The sequence below is a fragment of the Mastacembelus armatus genome, chromosome 4 (genome assembly GCF_900324485.2).
Source record: "Mastacembelus armatus chromosome 4, fMasArm1.2, whole genome shotgun sequence".
NCBI lineage: Eukaryota > Metazoa > Chordata > Actinopteri > Synbranchiformes > Mastacembelidae > Mastacembelus > Mastacembelus armatus.
Genome location: NC_046636.1, coordinates 19,618,684 through 19,641,686, shown reverse-complemented (window position 1 = coordinate 19,641,686; position 23,003 = coordinate 19,618,684). Strand labels below are relative to the sequence as shown.

General features: G+C 37.7%; 1 protein-coding gene across 2 annotated transcripts in view; it reads right to left on the bottom strand.

The window, feature by feature from the left end:
• gabrg3 (gamma-aminobutyric acid type A receptor subunit gamma3) overlaps positions 1-18,120 on the bottom strand; it is a 41,409-nt gene extending 23,289 nt beyond the window's left edge. For both annotated transcript variants that reach the window (XM_026305132.1, XM_026305131.1), the window contains exons 1-3: positions 18,068-18,120; positions 17,709-17,854; positions 5,538-5,605 (exon numbers count right to left, since the gene is read on the bottom strand). In XM_026305132.1, coding sequence (XP_026160917.1) covers positions 5,538-5,605; positions 17,709-17,854; positions 18,068-18,120 — 267 coding nt within the window. The remainder of the gene's footprint in view (positions 1-5,537; positions 5,606-17,708; positions 17,855-18,067) is intronic.
• Between the last annotated feature and the right edge of the window lie 4,883 nt (positions 18,121-23,003).

Sequence of the window (23,003 nt, the reverse complement as noted above, 5' to 3'; positions counted from 1 at the left end):
AAGAAGATTCTGGTTTGTGGAGTTTGCATGTTCTCCCTGTGTCTGTGTGGGTAATGTTATTTGGCAACTCCAAAGTGCTTTTAAGTGTGAACGTGAGCATGGATGGTCGTCTGTCTCTAGGTGTGAAGCCTGTAATAGGCTGGTGACAAGTTATTACATGCAATATCTTCTTCCCTGACTCAATTATGCATTACGCCTTCTTGTAAGTCTCTAAGGGTTTTGAGGGTGCATAGTACAGTACATGATAGTACAGTACAGTATGTTCATTCATCACTTGTGTTGATGGGAATCAGGAAACAGTATGAAACTATTCATAATGAATCCAGTGTTGTGGAAATGAGGTACTCAGATGAGATGCCTGTCTCCAACACCACAAAAAGACAGAGGACACTCTGTGTTGTGGTCACACAGGTATGATAAAAGTTATGAACACAAGTAAAACAGGAAAGATATTTTTGTTAGTTCATTACATGCTGATTAAGTCACACTAGCTGCCGATCAATATCCCTTTGAGAACTGTTCTGTTGTGGTGCTGCCAAGAGCCTCATTATGTGATCCGCAAGCTGATGACTTCATTAGCCAAATCTTCCAGCCAGAAAAATGAAAAAAACAATAAATAAATTCGATTCATCACTGTGGCTTATTAAGTCAAAACAGACTTTTTTTTTTTTTTGTATCTGAGTCAGTCTGTAACTAAGTTGAAACAAGTGACCCACCTATTGAAGAAAGAATTTAATGATGTGAATAAAAAATTGTCAGGGCCATTTCATATCACAGCAGGTGTGGGCCAAACAATTAGAGTAGGCTGCAAATTGCTGGGACATTACAAATTAATACTGTGCTTGGAGCTTAGGAAAACCACAGTACCAGGGATGCTACAGTAGTCCTGCCAGCAGCTTGCTTGAGCAGAGGGAAATGAGCTGGCATGAATATTATATTTGTTTGGGTACCCAGTATACAATAGTCTGTGAGTGGCCAACTCCCTCTACAGGGTGAGAATAGGATCAGGGATCCCACTGGCACCAGCTTTTGTTTTGGCAGGAATTCCTGGATTACGTTAGGTTGCCCTGGACACTGTATAAAAATAGCTTCTTTATAATTACAAGGATGCTGCCTTCTCCAACTTAACATATTGTTTATTACTTATTAAAACAGGGCTCTTCTTATTGTTTCTCCTGAATGGGTCATTCGTGACATGCTTCACTGTCACTGTGCCTAATGAAGAGGAAAATGAAGGAAGAATAGAAGGGTTTCCTATTTACAAAGTATCCTGGATGTGTGCACAGCAGGTGGATTGGAAACCAACAAGAATTCAAGAATCACTATTTACTATATATATATTTTTTACAATATCCTTGTCATGTCTAATTTATTCAGTTTTCACACCACTTCTATGTTGTTATGCTCATGTTTCTTGAGCCATCAAATACATTGAAATTCCATGGGAATGATGGAGCCTCAATTTATGCGCAGGTGTGGTGAAGTTATTAAGACTTGGCAGATGGGATCTTTCCCCTCTTTTTGCTCTTCTTTCCTAATTTTATTATTTTGGGGTCTTCTTAAATAAAAGGGATTTGCAGGAAAGTAAGTTTTATTAATGTACATTAGCCTGGTCCACATTGGATCAGTTGGATCTAATACTAAATGTACGGGCATCCATCTATCTATCCATCCATCCATCTATTCTCTATACCCCTTAGTCCAGTTGAGGTTTGTGGTGGGCTGGAGCCAATCCCAACTGACACTGGGCGAACAATGAAATGCCACTGGCTGTGTCTCAATTCAATTCAGGGGCTGCATCCTTCAAAGGCTGCATTTGAAGCCAACTGCCTCATAGTATCGTGACAAGGCTGTCCCAGTGTTCCTTCAAGTGTAGCCTTCTTTCCCCCAGCAGAAAAGGCTGCAACTGTTGGATCATTTGTGACCGAACTGATCCTGACATTCTTTACATGCCAGTAATGTAAAGTGAATATGTCACGCGTATATGCTGAATCCATGTCCCTGACTGAGCCCAAGTTCACCTTTTTACACAGGTGCTAACTTATGGGTTGCAACTCAATCAGATGGTACAAATATTTAAACACAAGGGGCCATAAGAAGGTCTCACCACATTTTCCTCCAATAGAACAAAAAAAACCTTCTAAATTTCTGGCTCCATCATTATTGATAAATTTTCCCAATGCCATTGTCCAACTCTGGTCCAACTGCAGCTGTCATTGTTTGAGCGATGCTTCATAACTCAACAGTAGGGGCGGGAACAGTTGGTGAAACAAACAGGAAGTCCTTCATAGACTAGGCCGGCTCATTTCAGTTTAACCTATAGTTTGGCCTACAGGGTCTAAAACAGTTATGAAGGTCATGCCTTTGTAGACCACCTGAATTGAGACACAGTTTCTTTGTTTCCATGTGGTGCAAAATTATCTTTAACTTGGTAAATAACAGTCCTTGTCCTCTCTTTACTTTTTATAGCAGCAAAGACATGACTGATATAGTTTTTTGAGAAGATTTACTTCCTTGTCACAGGTTTTAAAGATAGAGACAATTTATCAGACCCATTTCTTTAGCAGATTCCATTAAGAGTTGTTTTCACCAGGGAGATAAGTGTTATGCTTGAGTGCTATCAATCAAGGTTTTCAGACATGAGTAGATTTGCATTGTTTTTAGTGATGCCTTAGTGATGTTAGTTAATATTTTAGTTTCAGTTGGGAGGGTCATATGTATAATATGTATTATGTCATGTTAAACACAAGATTGAATTTGGGTCAGTTTTGTATTTATGAGCAATAGCAGTACACGTGTAACAGATTATCAAGAATTGTCACTGGGCTTGTGTACAACTAGTTTAACATATTATTTTATCATCTTTAGAATAAACTATAACTGTATTTTGGGAAAAAATATATTTTGCATGTACACATGCAAGAATTATTCTAACAATGCAAAACAAAAGTTCACTGTTTGTGTAGTGGAACATGACAGACAGACTGAGCCTCTCATAGCCTATAAACCACCACACAACAGGATGAGTCTGCATTTTGTTGGACTGTTGACAGCCCTTGTCTAGCACTAAACTTAGTTTTGGAAATTTTAACTGCTGCTCTGTGTTAACTTCAAGGTTTGGGTCAATTTTAAATATGCTAATCTAGCAACTGTTTGATGCAATTGTTAATAAATATAGACTTACTTGTTTGACTCGCATACTTTTGAAGTGGAGTTTCAGTTTCAATTGACTTATGTCATTTTGTTCTGAAACTGTTATACAAAGTACATTAGTTAAGTATACATAAGTTAGTATTCAAGTTGAATACTACGCCTTTCTACAATTCTTTGCTCCTTTGTTGATGTTTGACTACTTGAGAATAAATGTTTGTTTATTACAGGTTTCAGAAACACTTGAAAATGCAAAAATTCAAATCTGGCTAAGCAGGAGGCTGAGAACATGTACTGTACCTACTGAGGTGTAAGTAAGTGGTGCAAAATGGATGGATGGAAACAAAGATGAACTGATTGGTTTGTAGTTTCACATGATTTTTTTAGTCATTCATTCATCTTTTGTTAAAGACCAGTACAAATGTCAGTTCACTGGAAAAGCTTAGCTGCTGTAATGGACCCCAGGAAACACTGTATTCAGGCATGTCCTACAGGCATGTAAATCTGTGGGCTGTCCCACCTGTATGTCAAAAGATATCGTACAATACTTTAGCGGGCCACTGAACATTAATTAGTCCATTTCTTTTAAAATTTCTCCACAATTGTGCAAAGTATTTTTTTTTCTTTGTACTTCTGATGTGAAAATGGTCTAATTTCTTCCAACTCTAATCCTAAAAAGAAGGGAATTAATTACTGTCTATCTGTTGGAGAGGTCGTGACACCCTAAATTATACACTGCATTGTAATTAGAAACAATACAAGTATGACAACTGATATAACTGTAAATGAGTTCTTCTCTGACAATGGGCCTTATGCAGGGTGCTGGAGTGTTTGCTGCAGCACTGAATGTGCATGAAAAATGCAGTAGTGCTCATTCAAATTAAACCAAATAGAAGGCACTGATGAATGTTGAATATTTGAGGAGAGCCTTGATACAATGCATATCTTTGACGGGTATAACTTGTCAAAAAAACGTGCGCGCACACACACACACCTCTATGTAACATAATGTATACATTTTTCAGATTTTCTGAGCAAATGTGGTATCCAGCCTGCACAACCAGCTGGTGTTCTGTGAGCTTGAGAACAGGATCAAGTTCAGTTAAAAAAAAGAAAGAAAAATAAAGTATGTTCAAAAGGTAGCTAAATTATTATCGTTATTAGAATTTAATAAAGTCATTGAAGCAGTGTGAACATTTCTTAACTGTAAATGCAAAGCCATTTAGGTGGCTATGACGACAACAAGGTTAGTGCCTCCACACACCCATGGCAGGGCCACAGAGGTGTTTTCTCTTTATTTGGTTAATGAGAGCTTGTCAGGACTCGAGTGGCTGTATGTCGTTGGCAATACTAATACTGCAAATGTTCAGGAGGATTGACTTAGACCTGTATGTTACGCTCAGCTTAAACTTAAGAATGATTGTTTTTCTAGGCTGTACACAGACAGATGAAAAACTAGAGTCCATAGTGTTATAGGTAGTTATATACAGTCTAACTATTTTAATGACAAAAGCTAAAAGTGGTATTAGATTATCAACATTAGTGATCTGTTCAAGAAACCGTTTTATCTCTTTGGCACAGCACTTCTTTCAACTCAAGCTGAAATCTGTTTCCCCTCTCAACCAAGGATCTCTCTCAGCCTGTTTATCTGACCATCAATACTCTTGCATCCTTTTCAGAAACCTATAATTTCCCCTCACTTAACTATTCTTCACATACACTCTAAAATCTCCCCACCTCTCCCAATCGCTTTACTTTCCTACCATTTCCTCTGATCTCCATCTCCTCTTCCTTTCCTCCCCTCAGCCATGAAGTTAAAGCCTCTCTAACTACAGGGTCATAAACTCATGGGAGCTGGGATTTAAAAACTAGTGTAAAGTCACACCTCTTTGCCAGACACCTAGAGCAGTGTTTTATAAGGATAACATCTCCCAATTTCAGATTCTAATATCTTGTAGCCACTGTTGAATGCAGTTTTATAAACATTTACACTTGTGAGCAGCAGTTGAGGCAGAATTTAGAGAGTCATTACTCAAATCTGTAATTTCAGTAAGGTGTAAAATTTGCTGCTCAGACTATGAGACAAAAATAGAAGTAAGCAACACTTTCGTTCTCTCCTACTAATCTAGACACACAAAAATGTAGCAGCATCTCACCAAGGGGATGGTTACAGTAATATTACAGTGCAGGCTTTTCTTGTCTGGGAACAGTTCTGTTATGACTTTCAGATGTTAATTGTGCTGTGTCACTCTGTAAGACTAACACTTTATGTTTTGGCATTTCTGATTAGTTCACAAAATCCTCAGTGATGTGATGTTGCTCTGAAAACTGAATAGACCTGCATAAACAATATATAAGCATATCAGAAGTAAACAAACCTGACTTACCATGTTTATTGACGACACTGGTCCAATGCTGTTGACAAATATGTCAACATCTATGACGGTTGGTTTAACTGTAAGGGTGAACAAAGAAGAAAAATAATTATTGATTAAGACTTTCACTTTCACTGCCTCTTTTGTGAGCTAAAGCCAGACAAAGTAAAGCTGGACCAGTGAGACTTTATTGTTCAGGATCTTTTGAGGAGCTGCTGAGAGGAGTCCTTGGAGAGCTGTGGTTGTTAATGATCACACATTAGTCTTCCTCACATAAACTGCTATCTTGACACGTGTTCTCCTAAATGCAGCAATTATGCACCCATTCATTCACAAATGAATTGAGCAACAAGCCACAGACCACACTATAACACAACATACACTCGACATCATCAGAGCCTCAGGGTAGTCCACAATCCCACGTAGCCATGCTGGTTTCTATCCTAGCCAACTAATCATGTTATGAATTCCACCTGGGATGCCAGATGAATGCAATTAACTGATAAGCCCATATCCCTTATTGTAGATAACACCCTGTGGTGGTCTCACCCCCAAATTCAAGGTTTTCCACACAAGCCAAAGATAAAAGATAATTCTAGAAATTAAAAAAAACGAAGGTCTCTAGTTTGATGTCTCCATCAACTGCAAAGTAGATCAGATCACAGGTTTGACACATGGCAGAAGAATCTGCCTACAGCAAATGACATACTAACAGATTAAAATGATTAGCTGTGGTGGGTTGTCTGTACCTGGCATACTCTAAAAGCAGCTGATATCAAAAAGTGTAATCACAACTCATTGTATATTTTGCCACAGATTTAATGAGTCTCATCAGGCCCAGTTAAAGTGACATTCACCCAGATGCTAATGCTAAAGTGGGACCCACAGCATCATTATCTCCTTTAATAGCTCATTCAGAAGTATTAAATACATATGTTTACACTGTCATTGTCTTTTAGTCAAACTATAATGTATGTATGTATTTGTGAATAACAAACAATGAGGCCTGTGTTGTGAATTGACCCAAACTTAATGTGGTATACTGTATGTTTATAATAACCTTAAATGATAACAATACTGTAGAATTTCTTATTTCAGTAACTCAAAGTGTTTGTCACAGTGGATTGAAGATATTTACACTGGTTTTATCAAATGCATGTCTTCAAGAAGATGTGAGCATTTAGGCTTAATTACAGTATAACGTATAATTAAAAATACATCAACTATTAACAATTTAAAGCTGCATAAATTTATTTTTTTTTTGGATGCATGAGTCAGGCCAACAAAAGTTAAAGAGGAAAGTGTACTTTACATAATAATGATTATAAAACTATTTTATGTAGGGAGTAGTAAACTACAAATGAATGTTCAGTGAGTGAAGCTGATGTCCTGTCTGTGGGAGACAAATGCTGTATCAGGCTTACAAAGAAAACAGTGCATTTTAGTGAAGGTAAATCATTCCACTCTCGCAGCGTGAAGGCTGTGAGCTTCTAGTGCAGCTGATTCATGTAATTACACATATGCCACACTTACCCAGCACAAATCACCTCCACCAGGGGGGTCCTGGCAGACTGAGGAGAAAGTATTGCCATGCAGTCTTTCATCCAGACTTCATAGCCTCTAGCATACACCCACGCACTCCTCACACTGCATACTGTACAGCCAAGCTGTAAGAATACATTTCTTTCTCCTCACTGCTGTCTTCAGTCATGGTGGAACATCCCTGGAATTCCCCAACTCTGCCGAGCTTAAGTTTCATGCTAAGTGTATAAGTAATTTAAAGCTTCAACTTTTTAAAGTGACAACTGTGTCATACTGCTACTGTGAGTGTTCACATTTTTATAGGATAGAACTCCTCCATCATCTTACTTTACCTGTCTTTCAAGTCTTCGTGTCTCGGCCAATTAAATCCACAGTGAGAATTGTTCCACCTGCCAGTCTTTGTTCAAGCACTCAGTTCTGGTGCTGACAGATGGCACACTAGAGAACACTTCTGAGGGAGTCCCTGCTGAGGCAGCTTTTCAAAAGCACTATATTCATAACCACACGCCACCTGTTGAATGAAATAGATCTGTAGATCTGTACTGTATAAGCCACTGAGAGCAAAATAAGGAAAAAAAGCTGTAAACTTGATATTAGACAAAATCATTCTAAAATTCATCTGTGTATTTCTCTAACTCGTGTTTTAATCAGATCTAGCTTCATGTCATGTAACTACCAATTGGGACACTGGTAGACACTTTGAATGAACTAACAGCTCATTGTGTGTAAACTGTCAGTTCACAGTGTCAGCTCCTGCAATAAGATGTTTTTTGACTGGCAGAGCAGCCACCAAGACAATAAATTAACTGGAGACAATCAACCCTGCTGGTTTGATGTCATTATTGAGTAGGGATTGATGATCAAAATAGGCAAATTTACAAATTTAAAATTTAATCTACGACCTTGAGCTAGAAAAGTGAGAAGATCTTAATACTTAGTGCATGTTAATTAGGAAGTAGCATGCATACATTAACAATGAATGCTAAAAATGTGGAGGTCAGTGTAGTGAATGAGTGCACAAGGCTTTTGATTTAATTATACAGAGCCTTTTCCATTTTTATGTATGGATTACATTTGAAGTTATTGTGTAGATGTGTGGTCTTCACCTTGTGTCTGTTTTTGCTGTAGATTAGTACCCTCTTCAAAATGATAAATGGCAAAGTTGAGCTTATGATATCTGTGTACAAAGATGACCAGTTGTCCATTGATTGTACTGGGAACAGATCCATAGGAGATGCTCAAGGTCAGTGCAAAAAGACATTTATATTCGCTTCTCATGTGAAGAAATGGCATTGATATAGTTATGGATTTTAAAGCATGTACTGCATTATTATTCCTTCATCAATTAGCATAACACTATCAGCATTGTCCAGTTGTTTGGTGGATTATTACTATAGATGGATTTTACCTGCAATATAAAAGATACACACTCCCCAGCTACACAAAATTAGGTAAATTATTTACTTTACCTATATCTGAATATTTTTTTCATCTGCCATCTCAGCACTAAGAATTTAACTTGGACTGCATGCCTGGTTTGTGGAATTGATGTATCTGTTTGGTGCATTATATCAGTGGCTCCATGATGTATGTTTTAGAGTCAAAGCACAGTTGGGAATGACATTCAGTTTATCAGACGTTTTCTTAATATTAATGCAGTAAAAAAGTCAAAGATTATTCACAAGTTCAAAATATGGAGTCCAAGTTAAGTCCCACGTCTTCTGAGGACAGGTCTGAACTCAAGTCTCAAGTCACGGTGTGTTGCTATCTGAAAATTACTTTACTATGCTACTAATCCCAGTAACCCTACTAATCCCAGTAACCCTCTCTCTGGATCTCTGTGTTGTTTTTTTTTTGTTTTTTTAATGGACAGACTGGTCCAGGATGTAGAGAGATGCAACACAAGGTTGTTTTTGGTACTGTCATTATTTAAATTATGTGTGTTCTTGAAAGTCTGATGTGGCAATTGTTAGTCACAGATACATGAACATCCAAGAGACACCTCTTTCTTAGATTGGGAGCATGCAACCACATTACTTTTTCTGCTGACTAATTAGAAATGTAATGACTTTCTCAGTATGTAAAGCATAATGAGTTATTGATTACAAACAACTTAGCCAAAAACTGACTGAATATTTCTGACTTTGGTGCCACTAAGTGGGAGTGTTATGAAGACACCATTAAAGACAGCACTAAACGCCACAAGGTACAATAAACTAGCACCCACTAGCATCTACATATTCTACACAATGACAATTAGCCAAAACCAAAAACACAAGATCACACAGAATTAACCAATTAATTTAATGCAACAAATGAATTCATGTTTTCTGTTCGAAACTGCAAACGTTAGCTCACCTTATTAACTAGCTTCATACCTACAGTAGTAGGTATGAGTACTAACATAGCATTACCTAAGAAACCACCACCAATCCACCAGCCTACTTCAGAAAGAGAAAGCCTTATTAACAATCTGACAAAGATAAACTTCCTTAGCTGCTGAAATATGCTTGAGGAAGGCGTCAGTTGCTTCAAATGACAATCACGATTCTTTATGTCTGTCTTAAATCAAAGATACACTGTTGTGAAAATTACTGAGATAATGGAATTGTAAATCTACTACTGTTGTCTCTGTAAAGTGCATGTGTGTATTGATATAATGGATAGCTTGACAGGAGTAGTAATGGTCACTTCAGTGGGAAGGTTGTATCAGAATGCCATCATTCAGTCAGCACCTTAACCAACATTCTTATGTTGCTGTGCCATGAAATACCAAAAAACACAGACAAAACACAATTTGTGGTCAGGAAATATTGTCAGCCATATTGTAAGGCTGCTTCTGTCAGTCGACAGTAAACACAGACCTTGAGTTATGGGCTGTGAAAGACTAAAAACAGCAGACCTTTCAGTTGTCTCTTTGAATTGTTGCACCTTTGGCACTGAGGTTGCATTACATCATTTTGTTCATTATAGTGTGCTAATTGTGTTGAAGGCTATAATTCTGCTCCTGCCTACAGTACCACTTAGCAGCAGTTAGGCTGTGACTAGTCATTCAGTAGATGTGGACAGCTCATTAACTTTAGGGAAATAGATAACATGAACTAGAAATTAATTAACAGTTGTGTGTGGGTTATTTATCAGTGCAGCCATCAGAGAAGCATTCTGAATGGCCGTCTATTAAATATACTGCACTGTTCAAGATGATGTCTCCTCCAATACCAGTATAAGTATATTGTCTGAAAATTAGCATTTTTAAATAACAGAACAACAAGAGAATAACAAAGCATGAACTCTCACAGGGAATAGTACAATCTGCTCTGCTAATGGTGAACAGGTTCTTGAAGATATTTATAAAAATCATTCAGTGAGGGCAAGAAACAAGCCATAACATCTTGTGAGATTTATTTGTCATTGGGGTGGGCAGAGAATGAACTGAAATAGACCCATGGAGACATTAGCTAATCTCTTTCCAGGTTTACACTGTAGCTGGGCTCTGTGTGATGAACGGATGTACATTTGCTGATAGTGAAGAGTGGGGACAAACTGCCGTCGCTCTCTCTGTTTGACATAATAACAGTGATATTTATGGCAGACGGGGGGACACATGACCATTAGAAATGTCAGGCCACATTGGCCTGTCATTAAAAAAGACTGCGCTTGAGCAAAAAAAAGATGAAAAAGAATGGAACAAGCTAGATTTTAAATATATGAGCATTTAGATTCATTCATTGTTACAAAGGTTAAAATAACCATCTAAAATATTTAATAGGTTAACTTACAGTAACTTCTGTCAAACTGATCAATCATTTTTGACCTGTGATACCCTGTGTGTTACCATGACTAGGTTGGCTTTACCCATCACATCCTCACCTGATTTGCCCCTTTATAGTGATAATCTTTGATTTGAAATAATTCCTTACTACCAATCACAAAAAGGTAAGAGGCATATTAGCGATGGCTGATCAGTGCTGACATAAAGAGGATTAACTTTCTTCTTAAAAAAGGGATAAGCAACTTGGTTAAAAAGAATGTTGCAAAATTTGTGAAAATATTTTTTGATATATTTTGGCAAAACTTCAAACTGAATCACTTCTATTAAACTGTGGCCCTGTGTAATGAACTGTCTACCTCATAATTACCATTTTCTCTGTTTAATGTGGGCAGCAGAAAAAAAAACAGTAATACCAAATGACTAGGTTGTTATAAATCCCCAGTACATCATTATCATAATTAATTTTGAAACACATGAAAAGTGAAGAAAAACTGGATATGGTAGTCAAACCTGCTCTAAAACATGAAATCCATTTACTCCAAGAAACGTAAAATAATAAATACTTTACTCATGATAAAGTTTGACTTACTAATTCAAGATTTGTGGTTATTAGGTCAGTAATAAAAAAAAGCTAGCAGGAACTCGCAGTGATATAACTAGTGTGGGAAAGGCACAACTTATACCCTGAGTCAGCATAATGAATAATGGCATAAAAACTTCTGCCCAGGCTCATTACAACAAGAAATGCCAGGGACTTTTCAAAAAACAGATCACCTCCCTCCAGCTAACTGTACCAAGGCTGATCATCTGTCACCCAGTAAGTATCCATCCATCAAAGTTAGTTTAGCTCTTTTATGAATAAGAGGGTGTTAAGAGTTTGGTTGGTATATAAAATATAAAATCCAAAGGAAATTATTAACATATAAAATAATATATTTTTAAAAAAATGCAATTTGAATCCTTTCTTCTGTTACCTGAAACTATATTTGTGTAAGTACAACCTAGAGCAAAAAAAAAATCTTAAAACGTCCTTCAGCCTAATGCGCTGGGAAATGATTTTCTGGCATTTTGCCATTATTTGACATTCAAGAGCATGAGAAATTTGGGGGGTGGGAGGGAGGGGGTTTGACATGTAACAAAGGTCCCCAGCCAGAACTGAATTATGGATGCTGTGTCTAGCAGGCACCTTAAACATCAGGAAGCCAGAGCACTGCAAAATGTACAACTAAAAAGTAAATATCAATCTTGTACATGAATTATTTCTAAATCCTTACACATCTCACTTGATTGTGACGGGCTGACCTGCTTGTCTCATACACTTCAAGAACAAAAACAATTTTTTGTTGTTGTCGTGTGCCCCCCCCCCCCAGATGTTGCGACTGTCAGAACAGACTAATTACAGTGAACAACATATACAAAATGTTGGCTAGGTCAGATCAATCAGTCACTGTCATAAACTGAGGGTTGTCTGACAGATCCTGACAGCATCTTTTTTAATGAACGTCATTACTAGGTGGTGGCGTGAACAAAATTCTCGGCATTGTCTTTCTGTGTGAAAAGGTGCTGTTTGAAGCCGCTCGTTGCATTGTACTTTTTTCTACTTCTGTCCCCCCTTTTTTTTTTTTTTTTTTTTTAATTTCTTTTTTTTATTCTGCTGTTTTGCACTGCTGCTTTGAAAGCCTATTATGTTACTGTGATGGCGTCGGCTTTAAACTGTTTGTGTCTTGACATCATGCACAATAGAGAAACAAAATACACAGCTGATAATTATATGGGGGTTTCCTCAAAGATCATTAAAGAGCTAGACATGTACAAATCGAACTGGAGACATTCCAGTTCAAACTACATTTTTACTATTCCTGGTCGCCCTTTTTCAGCAAAAGGGATTAGATCTAATTACACTTATGTAATTGCCTCACCATGTAGTATATATTATATATAAAATTACTGATAAAGCTAGCAATGCATTTGGCACAGAGGTTAGCGCTGACAGTGATGGTGCTTGAAAAATTGGTTTACAAAACCAAGACCTGGTTGTTGTTTTTTTTTTTTTGCATTTTTATGAGCTGCAAATGACCAGTCACCTCCGACTGCTGAAGACTGCTGAAGAGCTGAGACAAATGCCTCTTTCATTGCGAAATGTCAATCCAGTTGTGTTGCAAATGTGGTATTTATGAAGAGTACACCTGCTGGAATACACTTTTAATAACAAAAATCAAGGGGATTTTGAGTGGCCACTGCAGCCAAAAATAAGAATGACAAGATACTGGTAAATACTAAAACCTAGCAGAGCAGTAGAACAAGTATTAAAGAGCCATGAAGTCAGTGACTTGACTCAATAATGTCAATGTGAGTGTGTTTTATTATAAAGCACTTAAGTCTTCATCTTTAACATGGACAGAAATATATTTTAAAATGTATAATTTCACTCTAAGATAGGAGGTGAAAATAATTAAGTCCAAATGAATGCCACCTTTTTATTCCTCACCTGTTAACATTACATGTTAAGTACAGTACCACTACACAGACATGAGACAATTCAGACAATGCTTTAGTTATATATTTAGTTGGATACTGTGGATACTTTCTCAGCATTACTAGTACAAGTATCACTTTAAATTTAAGTGATGTGGTGGAAATACCCTTTGCTGTTCATCATGGGCCATTATAGGCTTTAAAAGTCACATTAATTAAGGCTCAAGAGGGCAAGGTCAAATGACTGTAGTCCACCATCTGCCATCAGATCACAACAAATGGCTTTATAATTTACTTATGTGTGCTTTGTGGTCGGGAGGATTGGGAAAAAGCTAATTGCCCACATCCCATTTATCACTGTTTCTTTGAAATTATCCTCACAAGTTAATTTAGTCTGCTTTGGTTGGGCAACCAGGGAGGAATATAGATTTGCAATACACTACAGAATAATAATTCTCTGTGTGGATAAGTGTGTGTGTGTGTGTGTTTGTGGTGGCTGTGAGAAAAAGAGAGGATCCAGTACTCCCTAAAGTAGCTTAGTGGAAAGGTCACTGTGTTTATTACTCAGACACTTGGTTGCTTCATCGGGTGGTCCATGCACAACATTCATAAAATGTGAAGTTCTGCCTCTATTTTTGATTTTCACTGGTTTACTGGATTCCTACATTCATCACTCCTAAACATTTCTAATAAAATCATATCCATGACAAATGAAGTATCACCACATGCAGATTATGATTTATATTTTCCAGTTTAGACAAGGTGTACAAAATAAATTTGTTATAAAGTTTAATTGCACACCTCAGATGTATCACAGCAGCAACGTTTGACATTTTAAACAATGTTTTTTATAGTAAAAATGTGCATTTAATGTGCATTTCTCATGCACGTTAAATAGGTAGTCGGAAACTCCTGTAAAAACATCCATCCATCCATTATCTATACCTGCTTATTCCTATCACAACACATAGTATAATACAGGGGCAGTTCTAGACCCCTTTTTTTTGTCTGTTATTTCAGCCCCCCCAAAACGATCAACTATCAAACTATCAAAATTTATTGAAAGTATAATTTTCACTTTTTAAAATTGAAATGAAAATAACTGGGAAATGCAGGACATGTCGATTTAAAAAAAAAAAAAAAAAGATCTGAGTTGTATTTATTTATTTATTTATTTCATTCTCTTTTGCTTTTCTGCGCATGCGTGATAGCCCTTCCTTAGAAGTGCAACGGCTTGTGCTGTATGTCAGCCGGAGGCGGGAGACACGACACGTAGGTGGTTATAGAAGGTAGGTAGTGTTATCAGCAACAATAGTGAGTGCTAAGCCCCCCTTAAGGATGAAATCCTATAACCACCCCTGGTTTAATACATTAATAATTTGATGTCAGTAATAATTATAGGCTAGCATTAAGCCAGCTATAATCATCCATCCATCTTCTACTGTTTATCCTGTGTTGTTTCGGGGGGGTAGGTATTTTTATATTAATGGTTGATGTGATTACTTGCATGTGCGAATATGCAACTTTGCTGCTTTGTTTCACTTTTACCACTCATGCTAATATTTCGGCAGCTGTTTACACTGAAAAAGCTCTAAATGCCCACAATATACAAAATCATTAACACGGTTAAAGTGCTGGGTCATCTGCTGATGAGGATCAACTGTGTTTCCATGAAACCTTGTGACTCAGTTGCCAATATTGTTTTAGGCAAGAACTAATTTTAGATGCCACACAGCAAAAGAAATGGCACCAAATTTATTGTAATATATTATTCTTGTTCAGTATTAGTATTCACATTTGTCCTCTGTCACTTAATGGTGCATACTCTCAATTTCAAGGCCAACTAAATGAAGAATGAAGTTCAGGAAATGAGAAAGCTAATTTCTTACAGTTTATCACTGTGTAACTCTAAAAGATTTGTTTTTAAGGTCATAGAGATCATGAGTGCACAGGAATAATGTGTTTCCCTCACCATGCCTATTTCTTTTTATTATGTGAGAAGGCTGCCAACTGATTGATCAGCATAAAAGCTTGGGGGCACATTTTCCAGATGTTAGAAAATGTTTTAACCTAATACACTAAATTGTGTTTGCATGTGTTACAAGTGGTAGGAGAAGACTTAGAGCACTGAGTGAGGTACATAAAAGCACATGAGAGTGGCCATAATGTGAGTGAAAGAATAATTTAAAAAAAGACGTTGCATAGGTAACAAAAGTGAGGGGTCAGGGTTACTTATTGGAGTCAAAGCAATAAATAGAGAAAATGACACCTAGTAAGTGGCATTCAGGATGCAAGAGCAGAGTCTGCTCTCTCAGGACTGCATCAACATCTCTTTCCCATGGCTCAGTGTCTGAGGGCAGTGATATTTGCTCTTTTCTCTCCGTTCTATGTCAGGCCAAAACAACAGAGTTCACCTGGCTTGGTATCCATAGTCACGGGTGTAATACACAACAGTCATGCAATACAGATGATGAAGACTTTTTTAAAACAGTAAATACAGTATGAAGCTGAAACCAGCAGCCACTTAGTTTAGCTGAGCTTAAGAGATATGTCTCAATTCAGGTGCTGCATCCTTGGAAGGCTGCACTTGAAGACCAAATGTGTGACAGTGCCGCAACAAGTCAGTCCCATTTCAAAGGCTCCTTCAAATGTGGCGGACAAATGCGGCCTTCTTTTCCTGGGAAACAAAAACTTCAACCGTTGGGTCTTTTATGGCCCAACTTATCCTGGTGCAGTGACAAAAAGTGGCTTCGGCAATTGATCCAAGTGCCAAAGCTGTGGATCTGGCTAAGCCCAAATTAAGTATAAGCAATTGGTTTCAACTCAGTCAAACAGGTAACGATGACAAATGTTTAAACACAAGAGGCCTTAAGAATCTCAAGCTGGCTGTGAAGCCGTTTTCCTCCAATAGAACATATCCTCCTTCATTTTTTCTGGTGAAAGAACCTCTAACCTCCAGGTCCACTGAGCTGTACTTACTGTGGTTTCTGATCAATTTGCACTTAAATTAGACTTAGTATTTTTTATATAGTTAAATAAAATTACATTACTCTCCTGTGAGTGGGGCAAATGACTGGTCAGGAGAGCAGACAACATGCTGCCCAATCATCTCATCACTGAATTGAACAAATGATTTAAGTACAGATCTCCTCATTATCTTTCTCCTCTACTCAAGCTCCAAATCCAGTTTACATTAATATATTCATATCCAGTTAAATTGATAGCTGTTTTATATATTGCTTACACGTTCACTTCAGTTCAGTTTTAACTGAAAAAAACTCTGAAAAACTCTTAAATCTGTTAACTAGTTGTTTTGAATGTATTGATGGCATAACTAACTTAGCTTAGCAGTTTAGCAGCACCACATTCTGGAGAGACTGACTCTTACTATGTTTCCTAGGTTGATAAATTGATGGGTGTATCTTTAAAAACCATAGATATTTGTTGGTAGATGACAAACTGCTCATAGTGTTATGGTTTTGGAATCAGCCGGTCATGTGGATGGATACAGATGAAGATGATGGCGACAACCACCTGATGACCACAGCGTTTCGTCTAAAGCTTACTAAGCAGTCAGATCACAGATCACATTGGGAGTTGAGGAGAGGTTTGCCCCCACAATTATCCCAAAGTGTACCCAGATCACCGGAGCAGTGGGGAGGTGTTAGGTGCCGCAGGCAAGAATTAAACAGGGTCAACAGATTATCAGCTCTTCTGGAAAATAAGCTATACCCATGTCTGAAATGTGGTTGTTTCCTACTCTGTTTTAAAAGTGGAGACACCATAATGTGTGTTTATTATAAATAAGGGAAAGAAGAGTGTAGTTTAAATGACATATGCTTTTAGGAGTGATATAATATAGATACATGTATTATAAAAACCAAAACACGGTGATCTTACAGACGCATGACAGCATGTCACAATCTCACACTAAATCCATCACAAAAAGCCCCATGATGACACCATATTTATTAAGCCTCATGGCTGTTGCTATATGAGCTTTTAATAGTCTATGTAGGTTTACAGCATTTCTTATATTGCATTACTTTTGCAGGTATTATGTAATTCATGTCCTGTGGAATGTTAGATTTTAAATATGATATTTTATAATGTTTTCCCACTATGAGCTGTTAGGACCAAGTGGACTAAGTTACTTTTAAGATTGACTAAAACGACTTCCCTGTTCATCTATGAGATTATAAACCCAACCACACACACACACACACACACACACACACACACACACACACACACATACATGATGATGCTCATTATAAGGAGCAGGTTTTAGTTGGCAGACTTAAATCGGACTATGGACTCATGGATCTAGTCTGTAACTATTTATGATCTCTGTCGCCAAAACATGTGTCTGAAACAAAAAAAGTGACATTTACCGCCGATATCCGGTCGCAGTTTCTTGTCATACTCTTTGAGTAAATTGTTGAGTATCTCCGTGGCGTCGGTTTGTTGTGATTTAGGAGCCAGCATCTGGTTCACGGTGACATCCTCGTAGTCCTCTTCGTACTCGACTGTTAGAGAGCTGTAAATGCAAAAAAAAAAATGCAAAGAAGGTGGTTAAAGCAGCTGACACAGGGGTCCAAACAGATGATGCCATTCTGCAGAGCGCACGTATGCAAAACATGATCTTAGAGTCCTCGTAGCCGAACATAAAGTTGTCTTTAGGAAACTGACTAACATAACTGCAGTGATCTGGAGTCAGAGCTCAAGTTTTAAACAGAAGTACGCCGCTCACCAGGTATGAAGGACTGAGAGAAGTAAGACATAAGCCAGTAATCTGGATGTCATGTTTTTTTTTTTTTTTTTTTTTTTTTTTTTTTTCCGCAGGATCACAACAGGTAAAGACGAGTCTGAGGACGGTGCGTATCGGGGTGTCTGGACGCGATGGTCACAGCTGCTCAGTGGAGTAAGCGGTGGGAAAGCTCTGTGTAGTTTGTAATCCGACAGAAATGGCACTCATGGTTAAAATCGGCTGGGTTTTTTTTGTTTGTTTTAAATAAATCCTTCCCTCACGCTCGTTTTGAAACGAAGGAGCTCTTCTCTCTTGTAAGGGGCGCAGTTGTATCCTCGGTTGCGGACACTGTTGGTCTTACGCAGGTGCGCACACTGAACGCATCCACCGAAAGCCCCTAATTCATCAAAAACTCCTCTATGAGAAAGTCTGCGTCACTGCACTTTCTTAAGGACTACTATGCAGTTCCTATAAGAAGCGTTAGACCAGCATGAGGGATTAAGGACAATAATCTGGAGCAATATTTTAATTATAAAGCCTATTACAGATTATACATGCAAGGAGTGTGTCAGTTTTATTCATATTATTCCAGTTGACAATACTAGTAAAAAGTAATGGTAAATACTTTTTTTGTCGTTTGTGTTTTATAGTGTGCATTTTAATATAATTCAATCATTAATTAATTTATTTCATTTGGTGAAGCACCTGCACTTTGTGCATACTGTATGTGATGTGGTCTCTTTGGATCTCTTATTAGTTACCACATATTCATTTGAAAGTTTACATATCAAAGTGCTCCCTTACTGCTGCTAATTGACAACCAACCTAATGCAGTAAAAAGCCACCTTTGTAGTAGTGTTTGTGATTGTAATCAAAGGTCCTTGTTGTGCTGCTTTTATATTGTCTGTTTCATGTAATTCGCAGTGGTGCGTACAATCACTGTGACACTTGAAGGACTACTCCAGCATTTCAGTGTTGCACTTTCGTACATTTCCTGAGATTCGCACCAGAGAAAATGTGTCAGTCTGTGCAGTAGAAGCCAAGATAACTTTACTTTTAGTCACTAGAATGAAAACAAACTGTGGGTTCAACATTTCTTCCCATAATGTAATTGGATATAATCTGTTAGCTCCTCCTTGCCTCTTAAATTCACACTTCTATTGAACCCCCACACCTTTCATTTTAAAATGTTAAGTCTCAAACCCAGGCCAAGTTAACTCAGATGACATCATCAGGATTTTTTTTTTTTTTTAAATCACCCAATCAGTATTATGACATGGGCCCTGCCAGCAATTTCTGTATAGGGTCAGTCAGGGAATAATCCAGCTGCCCTCTGACCCTTCCTGGCTTTCACTTTAAATGGATGGACGACACCAAGAACAAAAAGGACAGCAGTAGTTTCTCCCTCTATCGACCCCTTGGGTTTTCCCACTGACACACACACACACACACACCACGCAGAATGTTCTTCAAGGGTAGAAATTAACTGCTGAGATAAATAATCCCTTGATGACAGTCACATAGCACCACATCTCATCCATATAGTTTCATTTTGCGCTGACGGTACCGATCCGTCTTTTTCACCTCAAAGTGGAACTAATAGCTCATTCAGTTGACAAAAACAAAAAACTAATTCTCCCACATGGAGAGTGAGGACACAGCTACAGCGGCATCAACAGACTTTGAATAGCTGCTCACAGCTACAGGGAGCGGGTCCAATGGGCTGTTTAACAGACAGTGTGATCCTGTGAAATCGATCCTGTCTGCAGTGCCGCTGCTGTGGCTGACTGCTGTCATCCTCTGGTGGTTACAGAGAGAAATGCAGGTACTAGAAAGTGAGCAGTGAGTCATGTGCTGCCCACTGCAACATAGAAAGCCTCAATGGACACAATGAATTGACAGGGAGCATGTTTATTTTTTTATTATTACCTTTATTTTTGCAATAATGGTCTCTGAATGTGAATATCCACAGTAGATGTCAGTTCAATGGATTTCAGAGGATATTGTTTTAGAAAAAAAATCATTTGCCTTGACTTGTACTTACATTACCAGTTTAACGGACTGCATTGAACCGCAACAATGATGAAACATTATTGTCAAACATACAGTTTGTGAAGCTTCAAAAAATGTACTACATGATGTATTGCTAGATTTCAATCAAATCGTTTCAGATTTAAAGGCCAGAAATGCAGTAGAAGTATAGTATCTTTTCAAATGGCAAGCATGTGAACTCAGCCTGAACTATAGAAAAATATTGTACTTCATGTAGCTGGTGGACTCTAATGAAAAGAACACTGGCATCACCTTTAAATGCAGTATTACATTTGTTGTCATGCACTGTTTAACTAATAGTTTGAACTTTTCCATGTTTTCTTGTGAACTTCCATGACAACAGGTTTTTATGTGCTCCACATCATTGCACCGAGATTATAGACCCGCACTGTACATGTTTAATTAGTAATGTATGAATATACATACATATACAACAGCATCGTGTGAGCAACCATGCCTCCACCGAATTAAAATATGCAGTTTTGCACAGCATGCATTGATTGGCAAGGGAGCATATATTATATTGTGTTGATTAGATTAAAGGTCAGGATTTGCTCCAAAAGTAAAACACTGGCATGAAAAGACAATCTGGATTCTTTTAAGGTGCTTCTCATTCAAATCAGTTCAACATCCAACATAGCCACATCTTTTTTCCTTCAGGTTTTGTACTATACATTTATAGCAGCTAGTGAAGATGACTGCTTTATTATTAGGGCATGTGGGTAGACTTGCTGCAGAAGATCGACTGAGTGATTTGCTTTACTTTTTGAAATTACTTCTTCAGACTTTTTTTTAAGTTTAGATTTGGTTTATTGTCCTTTCTTGTTATTGATCCCCACATGATGCTTGCTTTGATTTGTTAGTTTATATTTCCTTCCCTTTTTATTACTTTGCTGGCAAAATTGTATTTTCATACTGTGCTTTGCCCTGTGTCACTGGATTAAAAGAGACAAATTAATCTACAGTAATAACGCTTTTAATATCTGCACTCTAGGAATCTTTTTTTAACTAACTACACTATAACTACACTATAGTTACAGTTCACCTTTATTTACATATCCTACAGTGAAAAGGATATGTGATGTGATGTTCTGTGAAACCAGAACATCAGCTCCACAAAGTTAGGGTAGGGTCTTAAAATCAATATAATCAATATAATCAGCAAAGAGGTTAGAGTACGGTATTTTGAAGCAGGACACTGACTGAGGCTGTGTACTGGATAAGTGTGTAGGTAGAAAACATCAGTTAAATATAGATACATATTTCACTGTGACACATAGTGTCACATTTCAGTCGGTTGCTGAAAGTGTTCGTTCAGCAATCAACAAATCAAATTATATCAGTAAGGTACATGCACTATAGATATTCTGCATGCCAATAAAGGAGCTGCCATATCATATACATGAATAATGAATAAAATCTTACAGTATAATCAAGTGAGTGAGTGTTCACACCTTTTGGAAAACACTTTTTGGTGTATTTGCTCCACATCCATCCATCCCATCCATCCATCCCATCCATCCATCCATCCATCCATCCATCCATCCATCCATCCATCCATCCATCGATTATCATTCCTATTTAGGGTCACAGGGATCTGCTTGAGTCTATCCCAACTCTCTTTGGATGAAAGGCAGGGGTATGTGCTGGACAGGTCACCAGTCCATCACAGGGCTCACTTGAACCACCCAGGGTGAATTTGTCTGTCTCATCCATATCTGTCTGGCCTTTGTACTGTGTGTATTCATGTCAACTCTAAAATTCACTTTGCATTTTATCTAACCACAGAGTAATTCTCACTAATTAATTAATTAGTGAGAATTTAATTAATTAATTAATAAGCCTTACATTTATTTATGTCTGTAATAAAATGATAGATAGATTGATTGATAGTGATAGTGATTGATAGTGTTCACTGAAAGAGTTAATTTTCACTGTTCGTACTGGTTCCTCATAAAGCAATGTTAGTGTCAGTGGTGGAGTACGAAATCCTCAGTCCTTGTTCTGTGTAAAGTGTATTCTAAGGCTGAAGCTAGTATTAGGAATTAGCAGCTTGTGTAAACTGGAAATTCTGGCAAGTGGCATGGTCACGAAATTATGTATAATAATGGCTTTTAAAAGAAACATAAAAACAGTATGTACTGTATGCACATATCTTTGTCTTTTGATATATGTTAATATATGAATGACAGCAAGCAAGAGCACATTCTGATAGCATGGAGTATTTTTTAACAAAGCTGTGGTGCAGGATGAGAGCAGATGTCCTCTCCACCGGCATATAGTCCAGCCCATCTTTGCTTCTCATACTATATACTGTGATCGATGCCATTTGGTGCCATCCGTGACAGCTTAATTTGTTGTAGAGTATGGGCCTGCTGAATGGAAAAAACAACTTAAATGGAGCTAAATCCTTGGCAAACAGATGTGAGCCAGATGTCACCAGCAGAGAGACCCCCAAGTTGGATTTACCAGCCCAACAACTACTAGTGGCTGCATGATCTGATTGTGCATGTGTCAATTCAAAGGAGAAACAGCACTTGCAAAATGTTGTTCAATCAAGTAAGATTAAGCCAACATTTCAACATGGGGACTGCTTAAATACATCTAAAAACAGTCATAAATGTACATACCCCTGGCACAGTGTGTGACACTGATGAGACAAGCAGATTGGATCAGTGAAGCTTTATTTAGAATCAGATATGCATAACCTTTAAAAAAAAACACACACACATAGGGTTTCAGTAGTGGTTCAGACCCTTACATTAGTTATCTGTACCACTGTGAAAAAGATATTTTAAATAAAATAAATAGACACATTAAGTGTGGTCAGAGAGCACTGTGCTTCCAAAAAGGGGAGGAGCCAGGGCCAAAATTAATCTAAGTATAG